Here is a 16,943-nt window from a genome sequence, read left to right as displayed (position 1 = left end):
GGTGTAAGGCTCTGGGAATGACATTGTCATCAGCTCTCCTAACTCAGACTTCCCAGAAGACCTTGGTGAGCAGAGTCTTGAGTATGAGCTCGGGCTTCATCCTGTGACGTCATCTGCACAAGGAATTCATAGCTTTCTATTGCTCATATTGCTCATGAGAATCTATCCCTGCCTGCTGTGTGTGCGTGTGTGTGTGTGTGTGTGTGTGTGACAGAGAGAGGGGGGGTATGTGCTTTCAAACTTTTAATTAGAACTATGATTTTTAAAAACCCCTCTCCTTGGACCCATGAGGGTGAGAGGAGAATGTGGAACACCCTGGGTTGGCTCAGTGAGTTGAGCAAAGGCATTTATACCATAGCATAGAGTCATGTCAACCCATGAGTCAATTTAAACTCTCCAAGTTACGTGGTATTTCAAGTCTGTGAAATTCACCCCAAAATGACAGGATCATTGCATGTTAACATTGGTGTGTCAGAGACCCTATCATCAATTCTATCCTATGTGGGTTAAGGTGCCCCAAAAGGGAGCCTTTATGGTGCCCGGACCTCTTGTTGCTTACCATATAATAAGTTACCATACAGCTTCTCTCTTGTGGAGACAGGACTGCTTTAACTTAGAGGAATAGTGGAGAGCGCATGCAAAACCTCTGCCTTATTCTCTACTCAATGACGGCAAAGACTTGGGATGGATACACACACACACACACACACACACACACACACACACACAATCAGGTGATGTGCCACCAGCAATAGTGGGAAAGGTCACCAATGACATCTGTGTATAGGAAAGTCACTGGGAAAGAAAACTCACAACCCTAGATCTGTTGTCTTGAGTGATAACTGGAAGAGTCTGGGAGAGGCTGGTACTCCATCCTTTCCTTTCTGGCTGCCAGCGACAGAGAACACGATCAATGTCTTGCCCAGGGCCTCCTGCAGAGTTGGAGGGTCTCACTCTTACACAGCCTACTTAATATTTCTGCATACCATACTTGAGAATAGGATGTAAGGTCAGGGAGATGACTTGACTCATGTTGTTTCTTGGAGACCTAAACGTCCTATCTTGCTGCAATGAGAAGGATCTAAATGTAATGGGGGTGCACAGAACAGAAACATCCTTAACATGACTCCTCTTAAAACATGGAAGATAGAGGTTAGTTTGTAGTGAAAACAACTCAAGGCCATCTCTAGGCCTCAGAGAAGAGTGCATTATCTCCCTGGGGACCAGCAGAGAATCTGAAATGCCAAGGATTCTCTCTTGTTCATGGCTCCCTCTCCACCTTTTACCATAAGCTGGAATGCCAGGGGCCTATGGAACTTCCCCCCTGAGAACCAGACTATCTATCATCTATTTTCCTCCCGTTCCTTCTCCATGCAGCCAGAGTGAGTGTTTTTTTCAAACTCAAGCAGGATTCTGTCATAACTCAACAGTCCTTTTCAGGTAAGCTAGGATCCTAGAGTGGCTTCTAGACCCTACCTGTCCAGACTGAGCTGGGGCTGCCTTTCGTGGCCTCCTACCTTTAGGCATCCTTGGTTTGCTCTTGGTTCTTTTACAGACTGTTCAGTTTGTAACTGGTCACCATCTTTCTGTCCTATTAAACTTCATGAGCGGAAGACTCGTTGTTTGCTTAAACGTGTATACTCAGGGCCTAACAGTACCTGAGCCTTTGAGCTCCACACTTCAGTCTCCCCGGGTCTTGTGACTCAATCTCAAAGTTTGTTGACTGTTTGGTACCTCTATGGGATACAGTTATCAAAAGGACAGGGGCTTTATGTATCAGTGTGACTTACTGTGTCAAGGGTCCCAAGGGATGAGCTTAGCAGAAGAACTGAGGCTGAGCAATGATGAGAACACCCTCACTCAAAGGGATCAAATAAATGAGGCATCAGAGAGCAAATGTACCCTCAGCTGGTCGGGTAAAGAGCTTAAGACTCTGCAAAACATGAGCTGGACCAGTAGATGCCTCAGGACCCTTCCATATCTGGCCTTCTCCCCAACTGGTCCCTTAGCCCTGGGGGCCTTCCCCTGCCAAGCCTGGGCCACAGGAGGAGCACGAGTAGGTGGGGTGAGTGGGAGGGGCAGAGAGAGCAAGCAAGGCGTCTGCAGTGACCTACATCTGTTCCAGCTCTGCCGGTCCATCGCCAGACCAGACGGCTCAGAGTCCCTGGCAGCCAGCAGCAGCTGGAAACCAAGAAGTAGGCTGGAAGCTGGTGGGCCATGCAGGTGAGTTACACTGTGTACCTGGCTGTCCACCTGGTCTGGGACAATCAGGGAGAGAGGTTCTGGGCTGTGCTTTAGCTTTTCTGAGCAGGAAAGAGCAGACAATGGGTGTCAGATGAGCCCCATGGATATCCGGCTCACTGATCACAAGCTGGAGTGCATTTCTGAAACTTCTAGGGAAGCCCAGTATCTTTGGAGTATCTTGGAGGAGGGAATTTCAGTGGGTCCTGTCCAAGTGGATCCACCCTGGCTCTGATTTTCCAGGCACTGCCTGGTAGAGAATGTTATACAACAACTAAGTTAAAAATCTTACTAGCAGTTCAGAGTATCGACGTCAAGGCCAAAGCAGTTGAGAGGAATCTTGTTTCGTTATTCCTTTCTGTTGAGAAGTTGAAGGTATCAGGGACCTAAGCTGTCAGAATGGAACAGCTTCTGGGACAGCGGGTGAGAACTATGGGTCCTGGGAAGAATTAAGGGGAGACACACCCTGAGATCCCGAACTCAGAGTCCGGTTGAGGTAGGCTGAAATGAGTGCTTTTAAGAAGAGTTAGCAGTCTTCCCAGATGTGGGAATAAATCATAAAGGAAAGAATTAACCCCTTTCCCATTCCTCCTATTTAAGCCTACATGCCTCATCCCTCTGTTCTCTAGCCAGGCATGCCTCTCCCTCATTAGTCTTTGGATTTGTTCTTCTTCCAGAGTATTCCTGAAGCAGCATGACTGAGGACCCTTGAGCATCGCAGGCTTCTACATCATTGGTTCTTAACTGGAGGACCCGCAGGAGGCGAAGGTAAGGGACTGGTATCTGAATTACTTGATGTGGCAAATAGCCACACAATCTACTAGAGTTCATGGTGATGGTGGCTCTGCTGTGCTAACCTCCTGTGGCTGGGTGCCTGGGTGCTTCCGTCTATCCACTACTGACCTGAGAGAGGGAAGAATGAAGATCTTGGGGTACCCACCCCCACTTAGTGTAGCTAAGCCTTGCTCATTGGAGTCGTTTTCTCTCCTGTCTACCCTTGTGACTCCTTTCATGCACTGTCTGTGTCTCCTGTGGTGCTTGTGACCGCCCCAGAACGCAGTTGGCACACAGTGACATTCCAGCACACAGGGGGGCATGACTAGGCTGCAGAGAGGGCCAGAAGTGCCAGTGAGTGGGAAGCTGTTCAAGAAAGCACTGAATTTGCTGTCATGTGTGATTCAATATCAATGACCGAGTTTTGGGGGCAGCAAGTATAGCGCCTCCAAATGGAACCGTCTGGCAGTGCTTCAGCCTCTCAGGTGTTAGGTGGGATTGCTGGAGGATCCTTACAAGTCTCCCTTTAACTCATTCATGGTGTTCATCCAATCCCCAAACCTATCCTATTCCTGAAGGACTCCACACTGGTTAAGGATAAAGGAAGAAGGCTCCTGGGCCCCAGTAGAAAAGCTAAGAGATCACTGGAGAATTTGCATTCCAAATGTGGGAAGTCACTACTGCTGAACGAGATTCCTGAATGAGTTTGGTCTGAATCTCTGACTGGAGATAGGGTCCCACCAGGAAGCCAAGCAAGCAATAGATTAACAGTTCAGGCAGCATGGCTTTCTTTCCTCAGGAACTGAGCAGAACCTACTCCTTCCCTGAGAAACTGGCTTAGTGGAGCCATTCCAGGGAATAGCAGGAAATGAATCATTTTCATTTTAGGGGTTAGACAACTTCTTAGGGGCACCACCTGCCCACCCCCCAACATTCACCTTAGATCATGGCTGGTGTCCCTGGTGTCACGGGAGGGATGGAGTGATAGCAACCTGGGCTATCGTAAACAACTCATCTGTCGCCCTCAGGAGATCGGTTTCCACTCAGAGGAGCACAGAGAAGCTGGGACTATGGCTGGTAAGAGAACTAACTGTCCCCTCCACCCACATTGTGGTTCCTCATGTGGCCAGAAGGCAGGGAGGAGGTAGAGCCCAGAGCTCTTTGGGAACACACCATCTCTGCTTTTTCAGGGTGGGCTTTGGAGTCTGCTCTGCTTTACCGAGCCTCCACAGGAACTGAACTCCTGCTTCCTGAAGAATGGCCCTTTCCTACCCTCCTTTCTCTAGCGACACACCCAGCGTCTTCCTGGGGCACACAAACTAGAGAGGAACCACCACATTTCCACTAAAGCTTAAAGTCTTAAAGCTTAAAGCTGTTTACAGATGGCGGGTGGGCAGGACAAGCTGACCTTGACTTCTAGAGAAACTAGGGACCTGGGTCTCTGACTGAATGGGAGGGAGGTCAAGGTGAACTCCTCCCACTTTCTCCAGCAAAGCCCCCTAAGAAGTCCTCCATCCCGGGAGTGAACATCAGGCAGCTGGTGGACGAGATCCCAGAAGGCTGCAGCACACCAGATTTCAAGCAGAAGCCTGTTACCTTGGCTCTACCAGAGGGTGAGGCCCCATTGGATGCTGCTGAGGGAGTCGTGGCTCCTGCTCTCTTAACTCTCCAGAAAGCACAAGGCTTGGCCACCTAACCTTTCTGGGTACCCAGTCCCTCCTATGTCCATCACCTATGTATCTAGTCTACCTATATTCAAGTGGCGCCTGTCTGTCTGCCTGGATACCTAGGAGGGACAGGAGCCTGAGGAGACTGTGGGGAAAAGGAATGAAGACAGTCCATGCTGTGCTGATGCAGGGAACAAGGGCTGGCCAATACTAAGCAGGGAATCAGAATCCCAGGTTCTCCTTCTCTCCTCTCCTTATCTCAATGTATTCTACAGGAAGAGGCTAAAATCTCTCTTCTCCCTGGATGCCAGGAAAGTGTCTACTCTGTAAGTCTGAGGAGCTAAGCTTGGTTTCCTGGTATCTTCACAAAAAGCTGGGCACTGGGGTACACACGGTCTGCACACGGGGGACTGGACACTGGGGTATACACGGTCTGCACATGGGGGAGAAAGAATTAGCAGGGCCCTGGGGCCTTGTTGGACAACCTGTCTAGCCAAATGAGTTTCAGATCTTGAGACCCTGTCTCAAAAAATTAGTGGAGGGGGCTGGAAAGATGGCTCAGTGGTGAGGATGGCTGTTCTTCCAGAGGACCCGGATTTGGTTCCCAGAACCCATGCCGCCGCTCATACTGCTTGTAACTCCGGGTCTAGGGAGGATCCAATGCCCTCTTCCGGCCTCTGAGGGCATCATGCACAAATGATACTCAGACAAACATTAAGACAACCACCCATATGGGTAAAATAAAAGTGAAGGAAAAACATTTTAAAAAAAAAATGGAAGATGAACAAGGAAGACACATGACCTCTGTGCTCTCTCTCTCTCTCTCTCTCTCTCTCTCTCTCTCTCCCCCCCCCTCCCCTCTCTCTCTCTCTCTCTCTCTCTCTCTCACACACACACACACACACACACACACACACACACACACTACATTTCTTCCAACCTTGCCCTAAAGGGCCACATGTCTAGTGGCCCACTGGCCAGTCTAAGTTCAGGAGCACCATTGTAAAACGCCACAGGGACCCACTTGGAATTGGTGTTCCTTCCCTAGCAGTTATCCCTGCTGTAAGTTTTAATTAACAACATTCTGACATAAGAAAAATAATGCTACCATATTATACTTTTCTAGATCTGAAACAAGGTCACAAGACAGACGATAGGGCACTGGGACCTTCAGGCTCTTCTGCTGAGATGTTTCTGGCAGGAGGTTGCCCGGCTCTGTGAGGGTGAAATAATTCCCACTCCATTTGCCTTGCATGGAACTGTAGGTCTTCTCTGAGCTGGAGTCCTACGTCCCGGCACCAGCTCCTTCGCGTACAAGCCATTGCTTTCTAAGATTGTGTTGCCCATCCTCCTAGATAGGGGGAATCAAACTCATAAAATGTCATTCACTTCCTTGGATTGGGAGAGCCCTTAGCCTCCTAACACATGCACACGCACACGCTCACGCACACACTCCTGAAGAAATCCGACTCCCACTCCATCCCTGCTTACTGCCCTCTCGACCACCACCACCATAGACAACCCAGCCACATCTTTCTCTTGGGGACACCAGGCCTTTGCATGATGGAAGTCAGGCCAGCAACTGCTCCTGGGTACCTGGAAACTATGGTTTCCATCTGGCGTTATGAATCACGAGTAAGGGGATCAAAGTCAGGAACTTCTTTTGGAATAGAGAGCTGGGATGCCTACAGCAGGCAAGGTGATGTAAGGTTAAATCCAAATAACATGTTACCTCTCTACCCCCACGTTGCCTCTTCCCTGCCACAGGGAAAAATGCCATCTTTCGGGCGGTGGTCTGTGGGGAGCCCAGACCTGATGTGCACTGGCAGAGCACCAAAGGAGACCTCAGCAACTCCAGCAAGTACCAGATTTCCTCTGCTCCCGGGAGAGAGGAGCACGTGCTTCAGGTGAGCCCTGCAGCTGTTTCTACCCATGGTTCATGGCTCTCTTCCCAGTCCCTAAAATTCTTAATGGCTCTGGTCCTCTGGTGAAGGAGAGATATTCCCACAGTTGGGACTATTCATCTTCAACCCGTAGTTCAAGGTCTCCTGAGCCAGGAGAACCCAGATGGATTTGTTGTCATCTCTCTAACAATCAGGAGACCACCTGGACCATACTGGACCACAGTCCCAGGCCTACAGCTTTGGCTTTGGAAAGCTGGTTACTTGCCTCTTACTGTCTCAATTTCTTCACCTATGGGATAGCATAATTATAGTACACATGTTAAAGAATTATAAAGATTAAAAGTCCATGGAAAGGGTCTAGTCAGTGGTTCTAAACCTGTGAGTGTGACCCCTTTGAGGGTCAACCAACCCTCTCACAGAGGTCACATATCAGATATTCTGCACAGCATATCATTACATTATAATCCATATCAGTAGAAAAATTACAGCTATAAAGAAGCAACAAAAAATGTTGTGATTGGGGGTCACCACAACATGAGGGTAGAGATTAAAGGGTCATAGCACTAGAAAGGTTGAGGCTCACTAGTCAGTGTGTCACCTTAAACTGAGTACAGACAGCTCTTGACTTACCATGGTCCCACTTGTAATTTTTGATCTTGTGTTGGTGGAAAAGCCATGTGCACTGAATAGAAACTACACATCGAGTTTTCAGATTTTCAGTTTGATCTTTCCATGGGTTAGAAATATGTATGTGTGAGCCACTCTGAGCAATGGCAGCTACCCGCAGCCTCCATCAGTCAGAGGATAACTGTATTCTGTAGCATGTTGTGTTTACTGGCTTACATGAGGTATTTAACTCTCCTTTATAAAATGGACTTAGCCATCTTGCCCAACTGCAAGCTCTGGGATGTGCTATCTCATATTAAAGTAGGCAAGGCTAGGGCAAAATTTAGTAGGCTAGCTGTACTAAATGCATTTTCAATTGGTAATATCTTCAGCTTAAAGGAGGTGTTCTGGAATGCACCTTACCACCAGTCAAATAGCATCTGCACCCTTAAGCAATTGTGGGTTAATATTAGTACTATTCTAGACAATAACCGTGGAACACTGACAAGTGTCGGGCCCTGAACTAATCATTCATGCCAGAGGACATGAGTTAATCCTGACCACTTTCTACTTTGTAAGATATCCTTATCCCCATTTTATAAGTGACAAAGAAATCAAAATCCACAGAGAACAGAGGACTTGCCCAAGGTCCCATAGCTAATAATACATGGCAGAGATCCTCTTCAGTGCCGGATTCACTTGATTCCCCCCAGGGTAAGCTCTTTGTACAGCCCATATTGCCTTGATGGCAAGAACATCTGTCCTCTGTCAGAATCCAGAGTTTGTTTTGATGTCTGTATTTCTTGATAAAGACTGAGAGTCAAAGGGGAAAAAGCCATGTTTGTGCATCCTCGTACTTCTAACACACAATGGTGTGTAGCACATGGAGTACGTGCAGTAAGTGCTAGCTCCCTTCCCCTGCCCTCGGCCTCTCCACAGATCAACAAGCTGACTGGAGAGGATTCAGATCTGTACCGCTGCACTGCACAGAATGCCTATGGAGAAGCCACGTGCTCAGTGAGGCTTACGGTCATTGAAGGTGAGTTTGTCCCATCAGCACCAGCTTTCTCCAGAGAACACTCTCAGAGGAGCCACAGGGTGGCAGGAGAAGAGGGAGGACCCAGAGGCTGTTGCTATGGTTCCCCCATCTCCTGCAGGAGCTTTGGCTCCACCCAGTGGCCCTCAGCTTACATGTGCCTAAAAGGCACACCTTCAGCCACACCCTGTGGCAGATGCTCTGAATGGGGCCAGGATCCAGATGTTGGTTCCTAGTCCTGCATCTTCTACAAAGTTAGTTTCTTTTCCCACCTGGATCTCAGTTTTCCCACTCTAGAAGAGCTATTTTGTGTAGGTCTATATCAGACCCCTCTGACCAGTAACACAAAGACTAAATCCTATCTCAGACATGCTTGGTTTGGTTTGCATGGTGCTTGAAGATTCTTAAAGTTTTGAGTTGTGATAATGGAAAGGTTGATACCTCTAGAGAAAGCAAGCCTAGTCTCTCAAGTACGTTGACATTCGTCTTGTCTTTAAGAATTCAAAAAATCGTAAAAGAAGTCCAAGAAATAACGATACTAAAATTATTTCATAGTAAGAAATTCTGAGATTGGAGTCCAGGGTTCAATAACAGCTCTGGGCTCTCATAGGCGATCAAGTTCTTGTCTCGCTGCTCTGCCATCCTTAGCAGGCTGACTGATCACTGAAGATCCAAACTTATTCCACACTCAAGCAAGAAGAGAGGGAAAGGGAAGGCCCAAGTACACCTGCCTCTCTCATAAACAGCAAAAGCTTAAGACTCAAAAACTGGGAGCTTTTTGCTAACATGTCATTGGCTAGAACTCTGTCACATGATAGCTGTGGCGCAAGGGGAGATTGTGTACTGGGTGCCCCTAGACCCTCCACTGGAAGCAGATGACGAAGAAGATGATTATGAATGTCTGTGGGAACAGTGAAAAGAACAGAATCTGATGTATTTGGCAGTTTGGGTCCCATCCTCTGTGCTGGCAGCTCTCAGATGCTCTTTGGATGCCCTGAGTTTGCTGTGGTTGCTTCCTTTATTCCTGTCAATTATTCCCTGTAGCCACGTGAGTGAGTCTCCCCCTCATGAAATGATGCTCACGGTGAAGCTTTGAGGTGTCAAAGCTCATGGAAGTCCCCACCCTCATCTCTTCCTTTTGCTGTAATGTGCCTTAGAATCAGTGGGTGGGCAGGGCTCTGGGGCTGGGTTCTTTTCCCAGGAAGACCATCCAAGTGTCTTGCTTCTTTCCCTGTCTGTCCGCACCACCTCTCTCCTCTCTTCCTTGGATGGTCCAGTGGGTTTTCGGAAGAACCGAAAAAGGCAAAAGGAACCTCAGGAGGGTAGGTAGAGTGGCTGGAACACCCCTCTGGGGACCTTTGCATGTTGCTCCCCATCTGATATAGCCACACACACATGCATACACTTGTGGGCATTACCAGAAAATAAAAAATGAAAACATGGATTATCACCCCTGACACATAGCCTTTCTTTGGATCCTAGACAGCCCACCTAGGATTCAAGACTTATTCTTTATTTTCTAGACCTCAGGAAGGAGCTCATGGACTTTCGGAAGATGCTGAAAAAAAGGTGGGTCTGGGACTGTTTTGGAAGCTCATATGGTTCCCACCTCAACTCCTTCCATAAGGAAGCTGGGCTCACTCACTCTCCACTTCTGATATAAGAAAGGAGCTAGACTGCCATCAGTGGACAGGAGGGCAGAAGAGCACAGAACTGCATATCCTGGATCTGGCCACTTTAAATCTCTGTAGCCTTGAGTTAGTCTTCTTCCCCACCGCCCAAAAATGGAAGGGCCCACTTGAGCAGTAATTTAAAAAATATATATGGTTTAAAGCAACCAAACAATTCAATTTTAACTTCACTTCTACTCAAAGACCTCTTACCCAGAAATCAACACCACCAATTTTTAGGAGCCCAAAGTCTCCTACAAGCTGATGCCACAGGGTAAGGCTTGCCTCATCCACTCTCTTCTTCCACTTGAGGTAGTGGTCCATGCCAGAGATTTCAGCCTCTGTGCCTGCCCTTGAAGTACTCAGAGTGAAGATTCCCCACACCACTCCGATTGCCAGGATCAGCGGGTCAATACCTGGACACTTCTGACCTCCTGGCCTCTGACCCACTTGCCTTGATCCTCAGGGCCCCACCCCCAACCCCTGAAAAAAAGATGGAGTCTGAGCAGGTGTGGCAGCTGTTGGTGACTGCAGACCGTAAGGACTACGAGAAGATCTGTATGCAGTATGGTATCGTTGACTTCCGGGGCATGCTGCGCAAGTTGCAGGAGATGAAGAAGGAACAGGAGGACAGAATGGCCCAGGTATTCTGGCCCTGCCCCAAACCCCTACCTGGAGCACAAGGTCTGGAAGAACCTCACACTTGGAGCTGGCTCTGGAGAACCCAATACAGTAGACAGTCTACCTCCATTGAGCCCCACCAAGAGGTCCTGCTAAGGATCCAGCCTTCTAAGCTTGCTCTGGGTTTTGATACCTTGGTCTGATGCTTATTGAACTCTGAACTTTAGAAAAGATAGGGCTTCCGGGTCTTGATTTCCTCACATGTAAAACAAGGGCTCTAGCACAATCTGACTTGTAGGGCTGAGAGAATAAGTAAGAGGATGTGTTTACAGCAACAAGCCCAGCTCCTAACACACAGTAAGGGCCTAATGATTGTCCCCTGTCATCCTTGTCATCCTTGTTATCATTGCCAGATGTGGGACTTTATTTCTAGTACTCTGATCCAGCATCTTATAACCTACATAGGAAGTTCCTTCTTGTGTCTAACTTGACATAAGTCTATTTTTTTCCTTCTAGAGTTGAAAAGCAACTAGTTTTTATTATTCTGGAAGTAGCTTTTTTTTTAATCAAGAGCCTTAGCATTTCTTTCAACCGTTCTTACCTGCATCAACACAGGGCCTAGCAAACAATTTAGTTTGTAAGAATTATTTATTTATTTTATGTATATGAGTAGCTAAGACTCTGTAACTGTCTTCAGACGTACCAGAAGAGGACACCAGATCTTATTATAGACGGTTATGAACCACCATGTGATTGCTGGGAATTGAACTCAGGACCTCTGGAAGAAGACAGTGTTCTTAACTGCTGAGCCATCTCTCCAGCCCACCTTAGCACACAGTTTTGTCTAGTGATGTCCTCCTAATGCTTATCAGCAGGAGGAACAAATGAATGGACACCCAGAGCTCTCTCTTGGTTTCCTCCCTCACCTTCATTGAATTTTCCTCCTTGAGGGTTTAAGTATCCTCACTTGAGACCTCCATAAACTCCTGCTCTTCAGGGACATTGTAGGCCAGGGCTGAGACCAGATCCTGCTCTCTTCTAACGGGTTTGTCTGCCCTGTAGTATGTCAGTGCCATTGCCAACTTGAGACACATCAAGGTCACCAAGGAAGGGGTCGCTACGTTTGACCTGGAGCTGGATCTCAAGAACCTCGAGAGCAAGATTTACTTGTACAAGGTAAGGCTCGAGGCCCTGACAGGGGCTGTGGGTCTTGGGAGGGAAGTGGTGGGTCCCGTGGAATCATCTAGAACACCCAGGTGGTAAGCATTTGAGGCAGATCTGTCACTCTATATAGACTCTAATGCCAGAATAGGGTAGGGACAGAGTTCTGAGTATATGCCAACCATGTGCAGTCAGGATGGGTATGTGGGATTGGGGGCTGCAAATATGCATCCCTTCTGCAGCCGAACTCACCCTGTCTCCACCGCCTTAAGCTCGACATCAGACCCGAGCCTCAGCTTCCTAATTTTTGAAATAAAGGATCAGAAGAGCTACCTCATAGAATAGTGCAATGCCCAAATGACACTGCATGCTTGTCTGAACTTGGGACCTGGCTCCTCCCACCCGTCTCTCTTCTTCCTTGCTGCCCTGGTCTTGCTCCTTGGCCTTATGCCTGTTCTCTATAGCTGCTCATGTGCCTAGCGTGTTAACAGCCATGTGGTTAATTCTCTCATCTCACCCAAGTGCTTCTGCTGAGCTCCCTGCCTCACCCTGGTGCTTCTGAGCCCATCGCCCCCTTATTCCGCTTTGTTATTCTTAGTTTTATTTTTCTATAAACAAATTAATTACTTATGCTGCTTATTATTTTACTTTCTCTCCTATGGGGTTTTAGCTTCCTTGGATCAGGAATCCTTGTTTATCGTAATATCTCAAGTATCTGAAATAGTGTCTGGCACACAGTGGGCAGCTGATAAGTGTTAGCGATTGTCAATTCTTGGCAAGTAACAAATCTATAGATGGCTTAGCAAGGATGAGTGTATGTATAAATGACTACATTTTGTGCATCCCTGGAGACATTCTCTGAACGTTTTCCTGGGTGATTGAATGAGCTCATAGCATGACCTCTCCTGCTAACGTTAACACAGATCTGTGTAACAACTCTCTTCCAAGCACAACTTGTATCAGCAATCTCAGCTGTCTCTGCATACAGGGCATAGTTTTCCACTCATGGGAAGTGACTGGACATCCTTAGAACATATATTTCCACCTACCTCATGACCCATCCCTCCACATCCACGCACTGCTCTCTGCCCTGGTTCTACAACCCCACATCATTTATGGTTCTAGGATCATGTTGTCTTTGACCTGGGCCAGTAACCAGATTGAAGCTAGGATAGGAGGCTCTTTGGACCCACTGAGGCCCTGAACCATCCTTTCCTGGCTTCAGGATGGTGAGATGATCCCCTACGGTGTTGATAACCAGACCAAGCACTGTCTGAGACGGCTGGGAAAGCGCTACCACTTCCAGATCCAGGACCTGCGGCCTGAGGATGCTGGCCTTTACCAGGTCATGGTAGAGGATGCTGTGGTCTTCTCCACAGAGTTAGAGTCCAGCAGTGAGTATTCTTCATCCCAGAGGTCTGCATAGGGGAGAGGGGGTCCATGCTGTGTTATGGAGTGGGATACATGCCACAGGCTGCACTGCAAAAGACAACTAGGAAGAGGGGTACACCCAGATCCTCCTGTTGGTACCCAGCTGGGCTCTACAGAGTGATTGAGGGACACAGTCATATATGACATGCCTCTGCCCACAGGCCTTCTGTGGCAATTATTTCAGATCAGACCCAGACCCTTTTGCTACAACATCACCCCTTCTGATAAATGTCCATCTTTCCCACAATTCCCAAGCAAGAATTTCCACCTGGGCCAGACAGGCCCATGCAGCCCAGGCTTCTTCTAGTCCTGCTTCTTGTGTTCCTTCCCCTCCTTGTGCCCCTCTATGAACTCTGTCCTGTATCCACAGGCTCCTGTGTCTACACCAGCTATAGAGCACCTGACCAGGGGCCTCTTAGGAGGACAAGGAGAGACCTAGAGGAAGAACGATCATAAAGAACAAGGTTGAACCAAGCCTGAAGAACAGGAAGGGAAAGGTCACCCAGCAGGCCTAGGGTACTAGGATGGGCTTTGAAAGCCCAGAAACAATGTGACAAGGGCAGTGGATCATGGCCTTGGGAGTGGGACACCTCTTAGCTGCCAGAATGAGACAAGTCATTGTTGGTTTTTTTATACCTAAGGCCTAGCTCATTCTAGGCAAATACCGGTCCCCCAGTTCTTTATTTTATTTTGAGAAATGCTCTCTCTAAAACTGTCCAGGCTGGTCGCAAACCCACTGTGCTACAAGCTGGCCTTGAACTTGTGACTCTCCCTCCTTGACCTCCCCAGAAGCTGGGATTATCAATTTATATACACAGCTACACATAGATCTTTTAATTTCTTAAGCCTCCATCTCCTTGTTTGTAAAAAGAGAATTTAAGTTTTCTCGGAGATCACAATATGATTACAACCCTACATTTTATGTGTGTGTGTGAGGGTACCAATGCTTTCAGTAAGAACCTGGTGGTGGCTATAGAAACTGGGTAAGGAGACGACCTATCCAAGGTGACAGGAAGATTGTGACAAACTGCTCTGGACTAGATTTCTTAATTCCTAACTCCAGTGCTTAGACAGTCCCCGAGTCACACTACAAAGCTGATACACCTCCTCTTTCCTGTTTCTATGGCAGCCATCCCCCCCAGAGTGGTGGTCCCATTGGCAGAGACCCACTGTGAGGAACAGGGTAATGCAGTCTTTGAATGTACTCTCTCCAATCCCTGTCCCAATGCGACCTGGCATTTCCAGCACCGACCACTGCGGCTCAGTGACAAATATGAAGTATTTGTGTCCCCTGATGGGCTAACCCACCGGCTGGTTGTGAAGGGGGCCAGTAGCTCAGACATGGGCCTCTACTCGCTGAACACTGGACTCCATGCCTCCAGTGCCTGGCTGGTGGTTGAAGGTGAGTGGACACACTTCTGAATTCCCCTGCCTTTCCTATGACAAGGTCTCAGGTCTCAGAGTGCAAACAGGAGGGCTTCCTTCCCTTTGTCATCTACTTCTGGATACTTCTCTCACTCAGAGAGAATGAGGAAGGCTCCTTAGATCTATTCTTGATTGAGTACAACCCAGCCTCATCATGGCCTGCCAAACCCAGCTGTGTGTACTCCATTAAACCTCTTAGGGTCACTCAGGAGCCTGAGACCCAGGACTTGGGATAGAGCTTATGCCCGTGGCGCATGATTAATGTGGATGAGAAGCCCCTGGGTGGGCCAGGAAACACTCCAATCCTCGCAAGCATTGGCATCTGGGGGCAATATGATCCCCAGAAACTGAATTGGGCAGAAGCAAGGCAGACAGTAGGACAAATGGGTCTTCCAAAACCCACAGCAGCTTGATAAGTTAACAACTCTGACACAGAAGCTTGTGTGCCAAAACCCCATGACACACGTGGCAGGATGGGGTGGCTTGTAGATACAGGCCTGGGGGAGGAGGTGATGGATGCACCTACTAAATGTGCTGAAACATCCTTGGTTTTTTGTTTTTTGTTTGTTTTGTTTTGTTTGTTTCCTCTAATGGGCAACTTCTCCACTGGGGAGGGTGAGGGCTAGGCAAAACAACCATGTCAGACAGGAGCCTTGCCCTCATTTAACAGGGTCTTTTCTCTTGTCTCTCTATGGGCTAATGACCTCTGTGTAATTAACACCTCACGGAAGGTGGGAAGGATAAAGGCCCTCAGACCACAGATACTGACCACCGGCTGCAGACTCCAGAAGCTCTGGCCTCCGAAGCAGAAGACGCTGGAGGCATCAGCATCAAGGGAGGGCAATCCAGAGAGCAGGGTTCCCTCAAAGAGATTAGTGGGGCACAGCTCACAGCAGGCCCAGACAGGGGTGCCTTTGGCAAACATGGCTATCCCTTGGTGGTGGATGAAGACATAGTTAATTCTACTTGGGGACCTGGGCAGGACAAAAAGAGCTTTCTGGAAGGAGGACAACTCAGGGTCACTCTTCTAGGGGATAGTCAGCCACAAAGAGAGGGAGACTGTGGTAGAAGCCTCCCCAGAAGGTCTCATCTTCAGGGAGAGGATACAGAATCAGATTTGGGCTTCCTGGAGAGAGGACAACAATGGCCTGGTAGAGTTGACAGTGAGAATGGCAGATGGGAGACAGCAGGAGGCCAGAGTGCTGGCTCCAGCCACCCTCGGGATGGAAGGCTTGAGAGCAGAGGAGAAGGACAGGAACACAGTGAGGGCCATGGCAGTGAACTGGACAGATATGGCCAGGGACAACGCTGCGACCCTCAGCTGGGAGCAGGGGCAGGGCAGAGGGTGCCGTGGGGATCCCAGTCTGATGCTGAGGGGCTTCAGCTGAAAAAGAAGGGGACAGAAATGTGGGGCGATTGTCTGGATGTGACGGAAGGGGAAGGTAGGGGTAACCTGAGAAAGGAGAGGGGAACAGCAGCAGGGTCAGGTAACAGAACCCGCCTTGGGGAAGCTCCAGGAGGCAATGGGGCCGGAAGTCCTTTTGTCGCTGAGTTTCCTAGAGGGGGAGCTCACAGCTCCAAGGCAGGCATGGGCCCTGAGTGCTGGCCAGGTGGAGATGCTGGCCATGGAGAAGCTGGGGTGTACTGGGGAGAAGGGGGATATCCAGGACAGACATCTGCGGGCAATGACACCCAGAAATCATCACTATCTGGAGACAGGAAACTTCTGGGGTGCACGAGTCCTGAGGCCAAAGCTGAGGGCTCTTTCCAGAGCACAGGTGGTCATGGGATTGTGGGGAGGGTCTACAAACCCAGCCCTGACGGCCCAGAAGATCTCAGGAGTAAGAAAGGTAGCTTACAAGAGATTCAGGGAAGGAATGGTCAAGGCTCAGCTGGAGCCTTGGGCAGAACGGAGGAAGGTTCCAGAAGCCTCCAATTTCCTCAGAGCTGGACAGTGGGACAGAGGGAAGCAGGGAAGCCAGGTGGAGCAGAGTATGGAAACATAGGTCCTCAGGATAGCACGTGGTCCAATATCAGAGAGATGGGAGGCCACTGTGGGTCTGGAGTGCTGGGGTCTGGTGGGAAGGAAGGAAGCGTGGGCAGTTCCCAAGTAGCTGCCCTGAAGATGTCTAGTCAGAGGATAGATGCCAGAAACCACGGGCTAGTTACATCCCCAGGCCTGGGTGTCCAGGGTTCTAGCAGAACACTGGGACACATGGAAGGATTAAGAGACCCAGAGGCAGTGGGATCTGAAGAAGAGTTCTGGAATGGGTCAGGGAGGTCCCAAGGAAAAGGGTCCAGAGGTGGGATGGGCTTAGGAGGTCCAGAGTGGGCAGAGTCTAGGAATGAGGAGGAATGGGAGTATTCTGAAGGGATGGCTTCTAGGAATGGAGCCACTTGTCGTGAT

At 48.8% G+C, this 16,943-nt stretch overlaps 1 protein-coding gene across 1 annotated transcript in view; it reads left to right on the top strand.

Annotated features, from left to right (window-relative positions):
- The first annotated feature begins 1,603 nt into the window (after positions 1–1,603).
- Positions 1,604–16,943, top strand: part of Igfn1 (immunoglobulin like and fibronectin type III domain containing 1) — a 31,170-nt gene continuing 15,830 nt past the window's right edge. The window contains exons 1-11 of the mRNA XM_029481289.1: positions 1,604–1,621; positions 4,520–4,628; positions 6,450–6,589; positions 8,132–8,231; positions 9,506–9,550; positions 9,752–9,797; positions 10,365–10,542; positions 11,582–11,695; positions 12,906–13,074; positions 14,241–14,513; positions 15,268–15,317. Of these exons, the coding sequence (XP_029337149.1) occupies positions 1,604–1,621; positions 4,520–4,628; positions 6,450–6,589; positions 8,132–8,231; positions 9,506–9,550; positions 9,752–9,797; positions 10,365–10,542; positions 11,582–11,695; positions 12,906–13,074; positions 14,241–14,513; positions 15,268–15,317 (1,242 nt within the window). The remainder of the gene's footprint in view (positions 1,622–4,519; positions 4,629–6,449; positions 6,590–8,131; positions 8,232–9,505; positions 9,551–9,751; positions 9,798–10,364; positions 10,543–11,581; positions 11,696–12,905; positions 13,075–14,240; positions 14,514–15,267; positions 15,318–16,943) is intronic.

Source organism: Mus caroli, chromosome 1 (genome assembly GCF_900094665.2).
Source record: "Mus caroli chromosome 1, CAROLI_EIJ_v1.1, whole genome shotgun sequence".
NCBI classification, from domain to species: Eukaryota; Metazoa; Chordata; class Mammalia; order Rodentia; family Muridae; genus Mus; species Mus caroli.
This window is presented reverse-complemented; position numbering and strand designations above follow the sequence as displayed.